Source organism: Aythya marila (genome assembly GCF_965140915.1).
Source record: "Aythya marila genome assembly, chromosome: 2".
NCBI classification, from domain to species: Eukaryota; Metazoa; Chordata; class Aves; order Anseriformes; family Anatidae; genus Aythya; species Aythya marila.
This window is the reverse complement of record NC_139043.1, coordinates 45,083,426-45,104,188: the sequence shown is the minus strand read 5'-3', so window position 1 is coordinate 45,104,188 and position 20,763 is coordinate 45,083,426. Positions and strand designations below refer to the sequence as shown.

General features: G+C 36.0%; 1 protein-coding gene across 1 annotated transcript in view; it reads right to left on the bottom strand.

Moving 5' to 3' along the window:
• Window positions 1-20,763, bottom strand: part of NEK11 (NIMA related kinase 11) — a 102,919-nt gene that overhangs the window by 22,353 nt on the left and 59,803 nt on the right. The window contains exons 13-14 of the mRNA XM_082754524.1: window positions 7,207-7,331; window positions 2,680-2,740 (exon numbers count right to left, since the gene is read on the bottom strand). Of these exons, the coding sequence (XP_082610650.1) occupies window positions 2,680-2,740; window positions 7,207-7,331 (186 nt within the window). The remainder of the gene's footprint in view (window positions 1-2,679; window positions 2,741-7,206; window positions 7,332-20,763) is intronic.

The window sequence follows — 20,763 nt, the reverse complement described above, 5'->3', positions numbered from 1 at the left end:
ATTGTATTCTCTTTATCACAGCCCTTGCAGACATAAAAAAAAAAAAAAAAATCTATTTTTTTCTCTACGCAGATGTTGTCTAAGATCTGCTATAAATGGCACATAATTTTTTTCACAATTCCTTTAACAATGAAAAATGCTATGAGAAATTCTGTCCAGGCCAAACTTCTACATCCAGCTTACTGCAATGAAATTTCTACTGTTTTCAGGAGTAGCTGTTACAATAACGGGGGTCTGTAGCCCAGCAAGGTGGTATTGCTACTGCTAGTACCAGGCCACAGGCTTGGGCCTGGGTTTGCAAGACCTCAGCACTAAGGTATGTCAGACTTTGTCTGACCTTGTCTTGGCCCTTGGCCTGGTGGGAGATCTGATTTAATTGCTTAAACTGTAACTTCAGTTCTTCTAATAACCTTGTGGTTATTTTGCTTTATTTCCACTTATTTTTGTATTGTACAAACAGAGGTTTTAGATTAATAATGAGCATTTATTCATGTAGAATAACATCTTTTTAACTAACATAATTAAAGAAGAAATGTAGAGAAATAGACGCCCGATACACCAGAATAAACCTTCAAAAGTTGAAACATGGGATGAGGCTATAGGTATGGGACTATAAGAGGTGAGGCATGAGCTGGCACTGGGGACGCCATGGCTATAAACAACTCACCAATTCCTAAAGAAATGCTGACGATGAAATGCACAGAATTAGGTTTAGGGTTAACAGAGATAACAACTAAACTATGTAAAATGCACATAACGTTTTTGATGTGACATGAATTTACAGGCCAGTGAAGGAAAAGCGAGGTGTAAATGCATGTTGGCAAACACACAAAAATGATACCAAGTGGAGGAAGAAGTAACCATGATCACCATTCCTGGTGAAGGACTGCAGATGCTGAGGGCTCATCACATCCCCCGACATGTCAGGCTGAAGCTACCAGTGCTAGGATCATCAGGAAGGTGAGCAGAGCACCAAGCAAAGTGGGAGTTAGGAGGAAATGCATGTATTTAAAATTAAGACCTTTTCTTACAGTAGTAGTCATTCACTTATTTCCTTTATCTTTCTTTTATGTAATTATTAATTCTGAACTAACAATAATTCTTTGATTAGACTGTTAAGATTTCAATAAGACTAATACAAAGTTATTGGCTTTACATGTAGATGCATTTTCTTTTTGACTATAACAAGACTTTGAGATTACATTTACCTAAATTCATGACCAATAGATATGTTATGTGACATGTGGTGACTATATATATATGTTATGTGAAAACTAAGCTAATGCAAAGCTGACAATTAGCCTTATGAATTTCATGTAGGATGTTGGAAAATATTCAAACAATCCAGAAACAAAAATAATAGGGAAAGGAGCAGATAGTATGTGCAGAATCTCACATTCAATTACCTATTTTTTTGGTTTCCAAAAGGTCAAGATATTTGTAATATTTTTTTACCTGTATGTTTTTAAATATTTTCAGAAATATGTCTATGAATTAGTTCAAGAAGTTTAAACTTCAGGAGATGTTCTCCCTTTGGTGAAATGCTCACTTCCTTGTCACAAGTATGAACCATAGAAATCTTTCATACAGAAAGTTGTGATACGAAAGATATCCCACAAAGAACAAAAGCTTACAAAAATGTTCTCCATGTATTTTGCAGAGTTCCTTTGAACTATACAACAGAAATATCTTTTCATATCACAGATAGACTTTTTAAATGAAAAATGAGTAAGTTTTTCTCACTTCAGAAAACAAACAAACAACAAAAACAACACCTCTTTTCTTTATGATACAGGAATTGCTAGTTGATAAATATGATACTTCTAGATTTTACATCCTGGCTCAAAAAGAAATCCTGTTTTATAGGATTTAAGATGTGCATCTAATTAAGATGCACATTAATAAGATGGGAGATATATTAAATTTATTTTAAAGATAGTTTGTACTCTGTTCAGCTTTGTAGCTAGACATTGGAAGAACTTAAAACAGTAAATGTTTAAAGCTCCTCAGTGATACCGAGCATACAAAGATAAAAGGGACCCTCACAGACTCCTCTCTTACTATCATCAGATTTATTTGTTTGGAACAGATCACACAAGCCTAATTACTAGCTCAGCTTGGAGGAAGGCTTTAAGTTTCAGTACAGAGTAGTCAGATGTTTTTCTAATAATTAAAGCATAATTTAATTCTTTAATATAATAATTTTCAAAGGCATCTTCATGTTCTTTGTACTGAAAAAAAAAAAAAAAAAGCAGCCAAGAGTGTCTTCAATACTATGAGTTTTTGTTTTTTTTTTTAATGACACTGTTTGGTTTTGGCTAATACCAGAGTATTATTCTTTTACATTAACATAGAACATTAAAGTGTAGAGATAAATTTTGCCCTCTTTTCTACTTCTACAAACCCACTGCAGGCAAACGTAATGCAAATTTTTAAAGGATATTCCACAACTCTGGTCATCATGTTTTATGATTCTATTATTTTCAACAAAAGCAATTAATTGTGTATGACAGTGTATTTGGCATACTTACACTTCTGTGCAGTAGATTAAGGAAGCAATTTTTAAGAAGATCACTTTTTTTGAGTTGTTCTTTTGCAAAATGGAAGTAATTGGATTGTGATGAATAAGGACTATTAATAAGTGCTGCTATTACATTTAGAGAAGAGATGCCATCTTACCCAATGAGCTGTTATTCAGGACACTCTCCAAATACTTGACCATTGCCTCAACATCACTGTCCTAAGGATAAATGAAATAATGAATAGCATTAGTGTGTGCAAAATCTTAAATCTGGTACACAAATCATTGTGTACCAGAGGTATGATCCCACAAGCAAAAGTGACATTATTTACAACAATGAACATCAACGCTAACTACAGTTAAGGGAATACGTTGCTCAGAACTTTGTATGTTTTATTCCCCTAAAATAGTAGGCTTGGGAATAATATTATATACAAACAATTATTTAAGTCAGATTCCTTGCAGAACACAAATATGTAGGACAGCTATGCATGGAGCTTAAATAATATGTTTCTTGTTGAGAGTGGTGTGCAGTCTTTGAAATAAAACCAGCATTTCATCATTGGTTAGTCCTGAAATATCTAAAACAATACCAGATTGAAAATGGAAAGTATGTACTTTGTAACTATCCCAAAAATTCTTAGTTATGATATTTGCCTCTGTAAATTAATACTTATGTTTCATTTAATCACATCTACCTACATATCTAGTAGCAATGAATAATTAAAATTTTAATTAAGAAAAGATTTGAGCAGTTTTCCATTATAAGCTTTCTGTTACCAGACAAATAATTAAGAGTTTTGCTATATCTTTCACTTGAAATGTTATTTGTGTATACTGATGAAATTTAAGATCTAACCATTTAGCAAAGATTGTGCTGCAGGAAGGAGAGCAAATTTCATTCAAGTCTATGAGACAAGCCTGAGTTTCTAGAAGCTCCCATTTGACAACATGGTGACATGGCATTCCTTGACTGAAAGTCAAACTCCTGACTTTGCTGAAAAATCCACCCAAATCCTGTATTTTTAAAATACTGAGCAGCCTATGGTTTTAAAAGCCCTGCAGAACAGGTAAGGAAGTTTGACAGATGCACAGAAAAGAGGCACACCCACACATAAGAGGCAGCACGGAAGAATACTTGGACATTTCAAATTCTGAATAAGTGAACCCCTTTCTAACAGCAACAGATCATGCCAAGGATGACAAGGCAGGCATTAGGAACCTAGTGGAGCAGTTTTGGGGTGATAACACAGACCACCTACAGCCACTGATGAAACACTGGAGCTATAATTCACTAGAGCTATGATAATTTATGCAATATCACCAGAATTATGATAATTTATGTCAGCTGATTATGTTGCTTGACAATCTCAGAAGCGACCTGGAAATTGAAAATATGGAGATAATGTACCGTATGGCTAGACTTTGTCATAATGAGGAAGGCTAATTTGCTATTATTATTGTCACTAAAATAAAACACAAAGAGCAAGGTGATAAACTGAAGTAAAAAGCACCCATTAGCATCTCAGCTAAATCAAAGCCAATGTGAAACTTTCGCTGTTCACTAACTTTTCAAGATGAAGCCTCTTCTATACAACGTATTTTCTAATTTATATTTAGAAACAGTTTCTTATTCTCTTTCATGTTTTCCCCTTAATTAGCTATTATACAATTAGAAATTACTGTTCAAGGAAGGAAGGAAAAATGACACTGAGCTCAAACTCTACAACCAATACAAACAAGATGAGAGGTTAGATGTGGTTAGGGTGGTAACTCCACAAGTGGGCAATGTAACTGAGAGCACATGGGCTGTATTGAAAAGTTATCAGCAAAGGGAAAGTACTTGTGTCAGCTCCCATCCTAAAGCTTTAAATTACACTAATGGAGTGCATGACTGTATTTTCTTAACTGAAGAAGGGTTGATTCCCAAGTAAGACCACTACTTCTCTTTCTGTCTTAAAAACCATGGGAGCTTAATATGACTGGAATACTTAGCTCAGGTCCCATTCTACATTATGCACCCCATTGTGTAGTTCAGTTAATCTGTGACCCCATGCTACTGCATATCAGTCTTTATTTTTTGTTTGAAGTAATGGAGTCACCATGGAGTACTGCTAGAGGTAGACTTTCTGCACTGACTGCACAAAAGTAACTAGTGTTTCAATCTTGGCATTGGAAAATTGAGAGGTTTGCACAGATTAGGGTGGTAAATAACTTACAAATCTTTAACACTGCAATGCAGTGGAATGACTCCTTTATTCACACAGTCCTCCAAAAGCTTAATTTATAGAAGTATTTTTTAAAGAAAGAGTTAAAGTGTATGAATCCTATCATAGAAATAGGTGTAGGAGTTTTGGTATTAAGTAGATGACTGCTGAAGCAATCCCCTGCTATATACTAGCAAGATCAAATCTATTCTGGTAGGTTTTGAAGCTTATTATTATTGTTGAGCATGACACCACCTACCTTTGAGTGGGATTCATCTCACATAACTGTTGACATCCAGAATGAAGAAGTCCCATGCATGCTAATAACTGTAGATCCCTTTACAATCACCAGAGAGAAAGAGGTACCTCCTAGCATATTCTATCTGACCCATCCATTAGAGGTTTTTGCCAAGATAATATTACTCCCAAAAATGTTTACTTCCCCTAACTGTACAGAGTTTATATTCAGTTAGGTCAGATGTAGGTGCACAGCTAAGTCCAGCCTGCTTTGCCTTCACATTCATTTCAGAATTTTTCACTAGAGAAAGGGAAAATTGAAAATTCTGCTCACTTCCCAAGAAAAAGAAAAGGTGATTGTGGCAATACCTGCAAACACAGTCCTGTCTTATCTAAGGTGCTGGTCAATATGAGTGAAAACAAAGACTTGCTATTTGCTTCTTTGATGGAGGAAGTCCTGAAAGGCAAATGCTCAGAGAGGGTATGCTTTCCAGTCAGTCTGTGTAGGCCAATTTGCAGAGGGGTAATGATTACGTGCACACGGACTGCTGGTAAAGCAAAGCCACCCAGCCTGTAGGGCTGGATCCTGGCAAGAGATGTCAGTGGGACAGCTCTTCCAACACACAGTGTCAGTTCTTGTCACCACTGTATACTGAATCACTACAAAATGACAGAAGGTTGTTGTTCAAATCTGGCTGCCAACACCTAATTTATTCTGCATTATTGAGAAACCTATTTTTATCTTCTGCCCTTCATTAATTCTAAGCAGCAGTCTGCCTGTTCAAAAGCAGTATTGATTGACACTTAATTATATCGCCAATGAAATCTGAATGAAAATTTTAAAAGTCATTCTAAAAAAGAGATTAAAAAAAAAGTCTGATAAAAGTGAGCAATAATTTCTTTTCAAGAGTACATTATGGTAGATTTTTCTGGCAACAGAGTGTTTGCATGTCTATGTGTTGTGAGTAAACACAGACCCAGCAAATTGCAACAAATCACTGCCTTAGATATTCTAACGACCTACAACTATTTGTTTATATTACTACTATATTAACTGTTAAAGCATGTTATATGTTTAGTTTGAAAACTAGGAGGACATTTCTAGACTGCATGAGACTGTCTATGAGTAAACTTCAAGTTTAACTGGTTGAGAGAATTTCAGGATTCCCTGCCAATGTGGTAAAAGTAGTGCTCTGACTTATCATATAAACATTTAACTTCTGCTTTAAAACTACAAGAAACTTAAAGAAACTATTAGCTCACAAATTTTAAGCAATATCACAAGTGATTTATAATTTAATAAAGAGGTTTTAGCAAACCTGGTTGGTTCCACAAAACGCAAAAAACCATCATCCTCTTCCCTGAATTTTTCACACATGAACTCAGACTAACATTTGTGATCCTAAACAAAAGCAGACAGTACTGTTCAGAAGCACTGTAACACAATGCCTTACGTTGATGACACAGGGTAGAAAGTAATTGTTGCTGAATACCTTAGGAAGATCGATTTTCAGAACTGACTTGGGCATTTTGGTTCATTGATTTCACTGAGACTTGATCACTGAAGACAAGGTTCATCTTGGTTCATTCTGATCAGATCTAAATTAGGTGCCTTTTCCAATCATCTTCAACATCCTACAAACTGCAATCACTAAAACTTTCTTGTGGCAGCCTCACCCAATAAAGCTTCTTTAAGCCTTTCAATAATAAGTTTTCTTTTTATTTACACTGTCTAAGATTCTTGGATAAGTCTACAGATATGCTGGTCAAGACTTGCTGTTGTTTAGGCTCATGCTAGAAAATACATCTAATACAGGCTGGAAGAAGTGGCATCTAGAGGTGCCTATCTATCCCCAGGAAATAAATCTGGAATTTAGATCTTATTCTTGAAGTATTCTTTCAGCTTTAACTTAAATAACACATAGCTAACATTACGTATAAGAAACCTACTCAGAGCATGTGGTGGCCACAAGGGAGTTTACTGACAACAATCCATGCTAAGGCAATCATAGGAGCATTATTGTTAATCTTGAAGGAATGCAAGCATCTTTTTCATCAGTGTATCAGATTAATTATACATATGCATACTCACATAACTAATTCGTGATACTGCTATACACACAAATTCCTGACAAAAGCAAATTGCAGTAATGTCACTAGGACAAAATCTTAGAAGTAGTTTCATTTTCCCTCGGAAAATGAGCATCAAATGTGTACTGTTTTCCCAAAGGTCACACACACCTGGTGATTTGTCTTGGAGACAGTCTGTGATGCTTCCACATCCTCCTCTTCTTCACTGCTTTCTGAACAGGACTCAAACTCATCATTATAATATTCTTCTGCAATTTGTGGGTCTTCAGGGATCTCTAAAGGCAATTAAGAGTTTATAGTATATTGACGACTATATGCGTAATCTTAAAAAGATGCAGTGGATTTTGTATCACCAATGTTATGTCACTAACAATGCATTCTGTAATTGAAGTCACTGGATAGATTCTCAGCTTAAAAAGTGATCTTATGACATGATAAGCAGCGCTAAAGCTGTCTCTGCCAAAAGGTCAGATCCTCATATTTAAATTAATGACCTCAAAGAATCTATATTCATTTCAGGCTGAAATCACTAAATAATAGAATAATTCAAGCTGGAAAGGACCTCAGGGGATCCTCTAATTCAACCTCACTCAAAGCAAACAAAAGTTTAAATTTACAGGAAAGAAAATCTGCATGTCTTGCCAAACTCTCCCAAAACAAAAACATTGAAAAATGAAAGAAAGTAGTGAAAAGTCAAGCTCCATATATCTAGCTGTCATGCTCACTCAATTTATTACTATCACTTGAAAAGTTATAGAAATAGCAGTGAGTGCAATATTAAAATAGACAATGAGCCTCTGAAGCCCAGGAACTGTTACTAAAACTCAACATATTCATCACAGCATAAAAAACATCACTTCTCTGCTCCAGGAGAAATCTTTGAGCATCCCTGACTCCATAAGAAATGAGTTAGTAAAATAACTTGATGTTTGATTGCACCTGCTTCAGCGAGCTGACCTTTCTAAGCAAAAGCCCTTAAGCACTTGTTCAGTTTTAAGCAGAGGCTGGTCTGTGGTGACTATCAGAATTAACAGCAGGATCCCTGTTTTTCTAGATAGAAAACTGCAGTGCAAAGGGCTGCCCATGGGAAGCACAGGTCAGTGGCAGAGATGGGATCAGAGCTCGGGGAAGCCTGGCTCAGCAACTGTCCCATCACCTTCAGCATTTGTGCAGGGGGATGCTCTAGGAGTGCTTCCTTACTTCCTTACTGAGTTATTTTCAATGCTATGTACAACATTTTTTGTCCTTGGCTAATTTTATTACAACAAATGCTATTTGAAGACAAAAACAATCTAATATTAACCTGTCATAAACCACTGTGGTCTTAACATGAGCTCATGCTGACTTCTCCCATTCTCCCAATTGTCTACGTCTTTAAATAAATTAAAACTGATTTATCTTAAATATTACTGCATTGAAATCAATTAAATTCAAACGATATGTTATAAAAATTAAGAATGTTTAATATATTATTTTTATTCATTTCACATGGATAAAAAGAAAACAAACATACAACAACAACAACCGAAGTTTTTAAACAAGTGAATATAATTAAAGATGCCCGTGGATATTAGGCAGAAGGAATGATTCTAATCTTTAAGGCATAATAAACTCAGGGGAAAAGAAAAAAATACAGAAAATGTATTTATCTGCAGCACTAGGTGGTTGAAGTTCTCCTGCTGAGATATTATCTCTGCTATTATTTACTGTCTCCGGAGCATTTTCAAAAATACTTCCTTTCTTTATAAATTTGATTTACCTCCAAAATACTGACACATTTTCACTTAGTTTTCTATTTTTAGGATATTTGTACAAGCTCCATTGCCACAATTTCTAATAAGAAAAAAAAAAAAAAAGATAACTTGTGCTTCCGTAGGAATCTTCCCCAATCCCCCAAAAAGCTTTTCCCACAAAAGAAAGCATTTACTATTGTATCTAATTGAATTCTCTGAAGTGCTATTTGACAGAAAAGCCTAAAATTTCATCCTAAACAAATAAACAAACAACAAAAAAACACCCTCAAATATCATTCATTTTTAGCATGGAAAGAACGCTACTAAATGAAGACATGTCTCCATTTCCAGACAGAGTAAACATTTATTTTTCTTTCTTTCAGGGACATTGTCATTCCTGTGATTACTATAATTTTATTAGGTTCATCTGCATGCTATCCGTGTGTGTATAAGTATTCACAAGCATATGAATCAGGTTATTTATTATATTATAATGCAAGCATTGGACTACACCAGTGTTTTCAGAGTTGTTTTCTCCTCCCACGTTCTGCTTTTTTTTTTTTTTTTTTTTTTTTTACTGTTATACTAAAAAACACAATCCGCCCCTTTCCGACAGAACTAGGTACAAAAATCAGTCATTTACTCACAGTTGTAACCTCAAACTATGTTCTCTGGCTACGGTAAAGCTGTATACCATGTGAGTAGCCAGGCTGAACTGAGGCTGATGCATCTGAACTACATGGAGGGGCTGGCACCGTCCAAAGCCCACTTCCATGCCAGCTTCTGCATCCTTTCCAGAATTTCTCACTTTACCATTTCTGATATTGCTTTGACAGCTGCAGAAAGACAGCCAGTTAATCCGAGTTCAGTAACACAATTTTAAATGTTAGTTCACACACTAGAGATACTCCAGGATACAGATGTTTCCTGGCCCCAGTTCAGAGGCTGTTCCAAGTGACATTTCTCCAACAAAGACAACGTGTCCAGTGAAGCTTAGGAGCTAACAATGAGTCTTTAGAACTTTTCTTGCTATGACACGCATCTTTTAGGCAGGCACTTTCAAAACATCAACATATTCATTTAGAATACATGGTTTGGTGTAACAGTTTCTACTAAGTAGAGCCAGCTCCCCATTGCCCATATGCTACAGATGCAGAGACACAGCTCTGCTTCTCTGCCGATCTAATTTGGATACAGAAGAGCTTATTTAGCTGAGGCAGGATCAGGAACGAATTTCAGGAACACATATGCTGGCTTTAGCACAGCAGATATCAAAAGTCCTCACAGTGAGCTGTGCCTGTGCTGGCTGCCCACAGAAACCCTCTGAATATTGTAGCATTGTAGTATGGTGCAGTATAGCTCCACAGAGTGAGGCACCAAAGAAACAGCTGAGACTGACTCACCTCTGCTAGAGCCAGTGTGAAGAAACCTAGTAAAATTCAAGTTAACCCCCCAATAATGACATGCTTGTCTCAATCCTTAAGTGAAGTGCAGATAACTTGAGTGAGCTGGGGTATGGATTCCAGGAAGACACTGTTAGGGGAGGCTGGGCCCCATATGCTGCCATTTCCACATCTGCAGTCCATCCTTTAGGACATTTACTACCTGAATTTTCCCATGATTCTCAATATTTCAACTCTTCCCCTTTCCACCAGCCAAACAGCAAAGCTGTTGCAGAGTAAGCAGAGCTGGTTACTGCCACCATCTCCTGAACGTCCTTGGCGCAGTTCCACATCTCAGCAATGTATTACAGACAGAAAAACCTTAGTTTGTGCTTTCACATGACTAACTTTAACAAAAATGTTCTTTGGGCTAGGTCTGTTTGACTCATTTATGCACTTTTGCAAAGCCTAGCATGGACTCCAGGACCAGAACCTTGACTGTCCTTTCTGAGAGAAAACAGAAATTAAACCTGTGTGTGCCTGGAAGGTACTTTGGGAAAATAAATAAATAAATAATAAAAATAAAAACAAAGTAATAAATGATGCTAGTGAGGTGAACACAAGTCTATCATATCATATCATATCATACCAAACTTCTGCTGCAGCACCCAGGATATACAGGACCAGAACAGCACTATATTTCAGAAGGTCCTGACACCAACTGCAGCCCATTGGACCCACTTGCTCACACAGCACTCCTGGTCTTCCCAAGAACAGCAGGTCCAAATCCACCCATTCCTTCCATGCAAGAAAGTTACCCTGTGCAGCATATGCCAGGGGCTCTGCCTTCTTCACAGAGCCTTGGAAAACAAATGTTGCAATAACATCCAGTGTAAAGTTTTGTAATACTGTGTCAGATAAAACATGGCCCTAACACCATTGTAATACACTTGTCCCTCAGTCACCTGTTCTTCCTCTGATACAGCCCACTTACACACTCCTGATGGAGCACAAAGCAAGGTCTCTATTGCTGTTTCCTCACATTCATGATCCCAATCTGTCAGCTGGTATCTGAAAATACATGACATTTTATCTAGCTTTGTGTATTTCGCTAAAGACGGTCACAGCACCTTTTATGTGCTCACAAAGCACTCCATTCAGAACAAACTCAGCTATTGCTTACATACCACTAGGCACCTTAGGTACAGCATTGAGAGATTCAATATTTGTAAAGTGTATTATATATTCAAAATAAAAAAGCTCTGAATAATATCCTTCCCCTTTAGATTTCTTTCTATATATTACCATGACGTTAATAGTAGAAAGAAGGGTAAAACCCCATTATCTAACGATCATAAAAGCCCAGCTATTTCCCAAGAAGACAAGCTACGCAGAAAAAAAAGAAATGCAATACTTGCAATATTTTGTTTAAATCCACCAAGAGCTTTTTCCATGTAACATAGTATCTTGGCGACAACAACGGTTTTCTCCAAAGAGACTAAAATACTTTGATAAATATCTTTAATTTTCTCTTGCCTTGAAGTCATAATTGTAATCAGTGTATTAATGCAGCATTCTTACATTGCAGTGCATGCAGAAGACAATGAGTAAGGCCCTTTTTATTTTATTAAGAAAGAGGGAAGAGAAAAAAAAAAAAAAGAAAACTGAAAACTGACTTGTATAACATATGCTCATTTTCACCACCTGTATTCACAATAATGAAGGCACACTCGGCACTTAAGGACTATTGCACTTTTTTTTTTTCTTTTTGTTAATCCCAAACTTTAGCACACCCCTGGAAAAAAAACTAGATTATCTCAGCAGTCACTTTCTGAACTTAAGGAAAAAAGTAGTTCTTGTTCAAACAGCACACTCCTCTGCCTGCACAGTACGACAGACAGAAAAGCAAGGAGCAAAGCATTCTACTACTCTGACATACATGTGCTCTTCAGAATAGCATATCATTTATTACAGAGCTTTCACAAGAGAGAAAACAGAATGAGCTGAGGCATTGTATCTAGGAGAGAGGTTTGAAACACAGATGTGAAACACGAAACACGTGAGTTTCATAATCCCAAATGAGAGCAAGGGCTCCGTGCCCCCCAGGGCTCAGGTCAATACTCATTTGATTAAGAAAAATAAGATAACTCCATTATTATAATTTAGGATCACATAGATTATTTATTTTCCCTAGGGTGGGATAACTTCAACAGTTTCCATAAAACAGAACTGCCATCCATTGCTTAGCTATAAACAAGATAAACGTTATTAAGCTCTGAAGATTCACTGCTCGGCAAATCAGTTGAAGCTTTTGTCCAACTAAACTAGGCTGAAAATGACTTTGGAAAATGCATTGTTTAGGAAATGAACTAAGGGATATAACAGGACTTCTGTGTCCCAAAGCGTCTTGTATGATCCTTTTGCCTAAACACAAAAAGATTACTTTTTAATGACAGAAGTCATTAAAAGAACTACTTTCTGACACAACCATGTACAGCATAGCTGTAATAAAAAATGATTTGTTCTAAAATGAGAGCCAGAAATATAGCCAAAATGAAACATTAATACTTTATACTTCTGTTTTTACCATTATAAAAAAGAAAAAAGCATGATTTACCTGTGGACTTCACTGAGTAAATTTAACTATTGTGAAACGTCTAGGAAAAATGGAGATAAAGAGAACAGAAATCAGAATGCAGGTTGTCTATTACTTGATGTTAGAAATGAAGTAATTACTTCAAAGTGTTTTTCCATAGGGGGAAAAAAAATCTCTTTCTTTTAAACCCAAATGAGATTTCCAGGAAAAATGTTTTATTTCATGAACATAGCTCTTTTCCTCAGACCTTCTATATCTTGTCATTTTATCTGTATATCCACAGGCAGAGCATGAAAGAAAAAAAAAGGAGTTGCTAAAAGGAGCTGTTAACAAAAAGGAACAGCAAGAAAGCATACTTTTATTACATTTTTCCCTTAATTTTCAGAGTGTTTTTTTTTTTTTTTTCTTCCAATTTTCTAATGGTCATGCATAGAGAAAAGGGAGCTTTGGCAGGCAGTGACAATGACATGATGCCATACTGCCTTTCATGAACAGTTTAAATTTCATCAACTCTAGAAGCTTTCCAGATATTCAGAAATCCTTTTAATTCTGATGGGTGAACGAAGAGAAAAAGCAAAATAACAATGTAGTCAATAACAGGGAGCACTTACTGAGTCCTGGAAGCCATTTCATTTACGCACAAAGAGGGTTGCTTTATGCACTGCTACTGTAAGGGTTGCTCTATTACTTGCACAACATCCAGCAGAAACAGAGTAAGAGCTGTACATTACAGGAAAAAATGACCATGAAGCTACCTTACAACATCAGCTTAAAACTACCTTAGCCCTTGCTTTATTTCAAACTTTTTGATCGGTCAAAGCATACTGTCAAATAAAAATTCAGTTTTCGGGTTGAATCTGGCAGAGACTGCCTGATACTTTCTCTCTCAGTGCTGGGGAGGAAAGAGTTCATGTATTAACTAACACAAAAAGCTGCCGCTTAAGGAAGCCACTTCCTTCACCCCAAGGTTCAGTAGCAAGAGATAAAATGGGACCGTTTTCACAATGAGAGTAGAAAACATGGAATGGTTCAGATCAGAACTCGGTGTAAGCAGTGTGCACATGAGATTCTGGATGTAGTAAAGATACATGTAAAATACATTTAATTTGGGTATAAGTAGTAACATAAATTATATGTTTGACATGTACGAAAACAAGTAAATGACTGCAGCCAAGCAAATCTACAAACAAAATATTGAGACCCCCAACACCCAGATGTAATTAACTGGTGAAACTCGATGTATTTTCCTAGACTGAATGGGTACAATTTGCTTCACGTAGCAGATGAAATAGCAGGAGAACATAAACTCAGTGTCTTTATTGCTGTCACCTTCTCATTCCCTCCAGCTAGTTGTCTGACAGACACACACACCACTCAAAGCTAAGCTAGTAGAAACTGTAAACTAATTCAGTATATTTCAGAGCAAATTCTCACTCACTTGGAATTGGCTCCAGTCACCGTATAATTTGGCCCAGCTTCCCAGAAATGCTGTTTAGTTTGATAAGTAAGCCAGAATACTACAACTGGGGGCAGACTGGCATTCCTTCTGCAGTGCTTTTCAATGCCATCCTGTTCACAGATGCTTTGTTTGCAAGTAAATGCCTGGTGTGTCTTCATTTCCATCGGTTTGAGCTAGAGTCTAAAGTGCAGTGTAGAGTTATATTGCCCACTAAGCAAAACAACTTAGAAAGGTACTAGTTTTTGTTCCAACAAAGATTTCCAATACTGAAATTGTAACAATATCTGCCATAGGATCTAATATAAAATATTTTGTACATATACAAATTTGGTGCATTTGCCTCCTTCCTCAATTCATGCAGTGTTTTATAATTGGGTTTTAGCATAAGGCTTTGGGATGAGTGAAGGTGTTTCCAGTGCAGACTTTAAAATGACTCAGTCAGAATCGTTTTAACTATTGCCATTGACCAAGGTGACTTAGGAGGTAGCCTTTATTTATCAATGCCAAACCAAATCAATATGAAAAAGAAATCAGAAAAAAAGTAGGAACTATAGAGTAGCATGGTTTGTTTTCCCCAAATGTTCAGTGTTCGTAGAAGAGGACAACACTCTTCTACATAAAAAAGACAATGCTATTCTACAAAGATGCTTCTAAATTACCCTCAATACTAGACAATCTGAAACTTCATAAAATTTCCAAGAATAGTTCTTTAATTGTATGGCTACCCTCATGGAAAAAGGATTTAAATAGGGAGCAATAACCAAAGCAAGAGATCAGTTCTCCAAAGGCAATACTTCTAGGGAAGAACCATTTAGACAAGGAGAATATTCAGTCAGTAAGATAATAATAATAAATAAATAAAAATAACAAAGTATAGATTCCTTTTCCTATTTGTGTCTAAAACTTGAAAATTTTGTTATACCTTAATCCTGCCAGAATAAATCAGATTTACTATTCCTTTAATTGAATCTGGAACAAAGTGGGATCTCAACATGAAACCAAGCAATGAAAACATGAGACAGATGAGCATGCTCCCAGTGTGCCTATGCTCTCAAACCCTGTGAGAGCTGCAGGAGTTTTGGCAGCCCATGTGCAAAGGACAGGTGAAGGACTGGTAGCTGTAAATTTCAGAATTAAACGGGCAAGATTCTCTCAGCAAGCACCCCATAGTGTCATTTCAGCCAGTAGGAAGTTGGGTAATACGCCTTATGATTCTGGAAATATTCCTGCTTATGACACAGATCTGTATTTTTACAGCTACTATGACATTATTCTTGTGTGCTAATTTACTCACTTGTTAGCTGTTATGGTCCTCACCTTCCTACTGAAGAAACAGCAATGTAAATCAGTATGCACAAATTATCCCTCAAGAATAAATACACTTTGCTGTGACTCCAGTAAAGATACACATTATGTCTCAGATGAGTTTCTCTAATTATTTTTATTCCCCTTTTGCTTTTCCTAATTTGCATAATTTAATTTAATTTTGACGTGCAAAATTTAGCTTTCTGGCCTACCTGCTGCAAGAGTGGGTCTGAGCAAGTATTATAGAAGAATTTTTCATCTTTCTTCACAGAGGGGATCCATGGCAGAAACTCATCCAAGCCTTAATTCTTAGCTCAAGAAAAGCTGTTTCCTTTAGGGCTACTAGGTTTACTGGTTTTGAGGAGACCAGCGGATAACCCACAGCAGAAATTACTGCAATGTTATCTTCTTGCAACAAGTCTTTCTGGTTACAAAGGATACTACAACAACAGTAATAATAATAATAATAATAATAATAATAATGCAGAAAGGTTCTTACTGCCTCCTATGATAAATATTATTCTACTCTATCTTGACCTGCCAGACTGAAAAACAAAAGAAGACATGATTTTCCTAAAAGACTAAAATATAAATATGTGCAGAGATGCTTAAAGATGCATTCAGAAATATTTCATGGTTTTTATCTTATAGGATGAAAACAATCCTGTCAATTTTTCAGAAAAGCTTGTAAAAATAACAGTAGAAAAATACTATAATATTTTATAATGAGTGAACATTTCCTACTTGAGAGTCAGCTGAACTTTACCTACTTGAAATTCAAAGCAATATGTCCATAACTTACAATTAGCAATGGAAATATAGAAATAGCCTATTCAATTACTGTAATGTATTTAGCTATTTTAGAATTGTAATGAAATCAGGGGTTTGCCAGATGTAACATATTGCAACATATTAAGGTCAGGAATTTAACATGATGATAATCTTTGGAGTATAAAGAAATAAAAAGAATAGAACACAAACCAGAAGGATTGTGTGATATGTCCCTTTAATTTACGTCTTTAGTTTTTGTTTTCCTTTTTTTTTTTTTTTTCTGTACAAATAATTTAAATACAGCAAGTAGTTAGTTTAAGTTATTTTGCTCCTTTAACTTCACTCCCTCCCACACACAAACAAGGCTAGTAAGGGCAGAAGAGTAGCTTACGTGGAACTAGCACTCTTATAGGAAGGGAATGAAATGGATGCGAATACAGGTGAAGTCCCAACTAGTAATGTACTGATGATCCAAAAATGCAAGACATAATATTTTATTGGTAGCCCATAAGTCCGGTGTTGTTTTGCTGTGTGGTCTTTTTCATTCTAGTCACTTAAGTACAATGCAGACAAGCCCTTAGAAATACGGATGTAGTATATATATTAGTATATATATATATGTAGTATATATAATTTCTTGAATGCTTAAAAATCTTTCTCACTCTAATTTACTATGTATTATCAACTGTGAAGTTGATATGAATGTCGAGTAGCATATTTAGCCACAAATGCCAGTGTGTGGCTTTAACTTTTCATGCTTGTTAGACTGTAGCTTGTTGAATTTAATACTCCTTATGGCCCCTGTAAAAAGTATGGGATTCTGATAACTGAGATAGCTTTCAGCCCAATATCTTTCAACTGCAAAAATTGATCCAAATCAGTATCAAAGATAAGGAAAAGGTAGTTTTTGTTGCACGTGTAATTGCACTGAGCTTTCTGGGAGCACTTTTAGATATAGTTTATGAATTTGCAGCCAATTTCAAGGTAACTTCTACTGTAGAAATTGAATCAGAAACTTTGAACATTTAGCTATTACAGTTGTGTAACAGGATTATATCTTGTTCTTCATGCTTCATGCCACTGCAAAGACTGAGCTTCTCTACCTAGAGGATTTTCTGTGTAGTAAACTAAGAAACTGTAGATTTTCCATACTAATTTCTCACATGGATAAGTATAGTGCATGCTCTGACAAAGATTTATCTGGTTTCATTACAAATAAATCCCCATAACTAGTCTTTCCTATTTATTAAATACATCTGCAAACTTAGAGCCAGCCAATGGGAATCAAGTTGTATACAGAGTTGAGAGGAATTATGCTGTAAAATGTGGCTTCATTAGATAATGCTGCAACTGAAGCAAAAGGTATTGCACACAAATAATTAATGTGATATAGTGACAGAGCTGCAACTTTCCATCCCAGCCCAGCATGAGGTAGTCCACAGAGAAAAGCTGAAGTGATCTACCAGTACAACAAAAATCTGTGGAAAAGATGACCCTCGGCACCAGAACCTTTTCTCAATACCTGGACATCTGCTCATCTGATTACATTTTTTGTATAATCAGAAAAATAGACTATGAGCTCAACAAAGTTAATCAGCGTATCATCATGAGGTATATTGATATATTAGAAAGTAATGCATGACAATGCATGATGTTTTGTGATGTTTCCAATAGCTTTTCAAAAGGAGGCCATATCAGAAGGAACAATAAACATCTAATGAACTCCACCCAGCTGGAACAGACTTGTTCTAGCTGCCATAGGAAGGCACTGACCGTATACGTCCATAACATCAAGGCTGGGTATAGCTTATGGATACTTGTATCTTTTCAGTGATAATTTTTCCTGATGTTTCATAAAGTAAATCATTTATTCCACCTGAGCTTAATACCTTTAATGGAAAAGAGCAGTTAAATATGGGCAGTCCTTCTTCTTTACAGCCTTTTTTTCTTTCTGATATATAAAAGTGACATCGAGTTGTCCAGCCCTATGATAGAATTTGCCTTGTCATTATTCTCATATGACCACTACTGAAACAAAGTACATGCCCTAGAACAGGTCAAGAGACAGGAAAACAAACAAACAAAACAAACAAATGTGCTGTCACCAAATTCATTGCAAAGTAGCTTTTTTTTTTTTTTTTGATGACAGTCAGAGAGGATGAGTGACTAATTTCCTAGATAAGTGTTAACAAAAATAGGAAATATAGATACAGGTTTATCCTGACACATTTTTAATTTTCAGAATGTGCTTTTTAATATTCAGAAAAAAAATAAAATGAGCTGGAGAAATGTATCAAAAAAAAAAAAAAAAGGGAAAAAATCAAAGCACAAAGGGAACTTATTTATAAAACATTAGCAATTTTATGCTATTCTTTATAAATAAATGAAAGAACATCTGTAAATGAATACACATACATGTATATTTTTGACACACATATTTGCATTTAATACTGACAATGACTCCGTGTCTCTGAGTACCATCTCAATGTGAGATTTACTTCAGCTCCTTTATGTGTCTTGCTTGTACTTGGAGAAGAGGAGATGGAAAAGATGGGAAGATATCTAGAGAAAAAGACTGTTCCCACTGGTACAATATATTCTTAACTGTTCTGTCGACCCTAGTTTTAAATTATTTTTATGATAAAAGTTCCATAACTTCCTGGATAAACAAGATGTAGACACCAACATTCTTCAATTAATATTAAATACAACTACAATACATATATCAATGAATATCTCCAGTTATCAAATACAATTTATTTTAAATTTGGTTCCCAATTAACAAATTAAAAAAAAAAAAGATTTAAACTGTTGCACAAATGTTTCAAATAAGGAAAAACCGTTTTTCATTGGTTTGTATTTACAAAGGTTTGCATATCTGAGGAATGAGGCAGTGCTCTACTTAGCTGAAACAACACAGGAAAAGTATATACTACTCTAATAATATACTCAACATACCACTTCAGCCCTTTACTCAGTATGGTTAGTAATAATTAGAAAGGCAATTTTTCTAGGTGACTCTTACCAACTCTGTTGTCTGCCTTTCTACAAATAAAAGGAACATTTATTGCTCCAGACTGTATGAATAAAGATGCAAAACTTAAGAAGATGATTACAGTAACTTAAGAGAAATAGAAATGTAAAGCACATATTTAAATCTTTGCAAGTAACGTTACCTACCCACCTGCGACATCTCTTAGTAGACTTGCAATGTGCAGAAGAGTAATTACCCAAACTTGAAGAATCCTTTGCTCTAACAAGCATGCAAAATGTAGCAAAACGTAGGACCAGGAGACCTGGTCCTCCTAAGATGCAGAACCCAAAGATTTGCAGAGATATTTCTTAATAATCCACTGTGGATACCTACTTACCCTGCTGGCAGTGCACGCTAAGAGGATTCCCTACGCTTTTGTGATTATGAGTTCTCCTAACATACTGGCTGATGTTTTATGAGAGGAGACGTGATTTCCTTGCAAGCTCAGCCAGCACTGCAGAGCAGCACTTCAAATGCTTCCCAGCACTGTAAGGATGGTGACAAGAAGGGTGGGAAGGGCACAGAAGCAACACACCACTGTGCGGAAAAAGTTTCAAGGAGAAATCTAAAGAGTTAACTTAGACTAGCCAGACATCTCTGAAATAAGTTCCAGGTACTAGAATACCTACTTGATCCCTCAAGGACCTACATATCACGTGTCAAATTACGTAGGTCTGAACTGATTAATCAGCTGTGGTTTTGCTGTTACTAGATGGAATACAGGAAGGGCATGTTGATTAGATGGTATGATATGTAATCTGCAGCTGCAAATAATTGAGGAATTAGCTTGCACACTAAATCAGTGGAAGATGGTTTGCATCAGGTCTTGCACATAGAAGTTTATGTAACAGTAGCAAACTTTTATGGTCCAGGCCATTTTTACCCTTTCATCTTGGGAAAGGTGTCTTAATACAATTAAAACATGCAGTTACCACTTCACACACAGGTTATATAAATCTATATAACCAGGAACAACACAGCAAAGCTGGCAAGGGAGAGGTTTGCCCTGCTGGAGTCAGTATGTATGGAACCACCTTCCAGAAGCTAAGCTAAAGTGAATCACCAATACAAAGAAAGACAAGAATATTATAACAACATACACTGGATGACCCCGAGAACTGGAATCATGGAAAAGGAAAATTCAAAGAACAGAGTTGTAGCAGAGTGCAAGCATTAAAACAAAAATAATCTGTTGTAAACTGGAAGATGACAGCTGGGAAGTGTCTTAAGGAAGGAGGGTTCAGGTATGCTGTGAGTGGCCAGTGTTAAAAGGTATGAAAAATACAGAAGTATTTCATAGAAGTGTTACACAGAAGGATATTAATGGTGCCACGCTGCTTATGAAATCATGAGGAGAGTAAGCAAAGGAAGGAAAATCACTATTTAAGCTGCAAGTCAACAGAGTAATGCATCCTGCAAATGCTGGC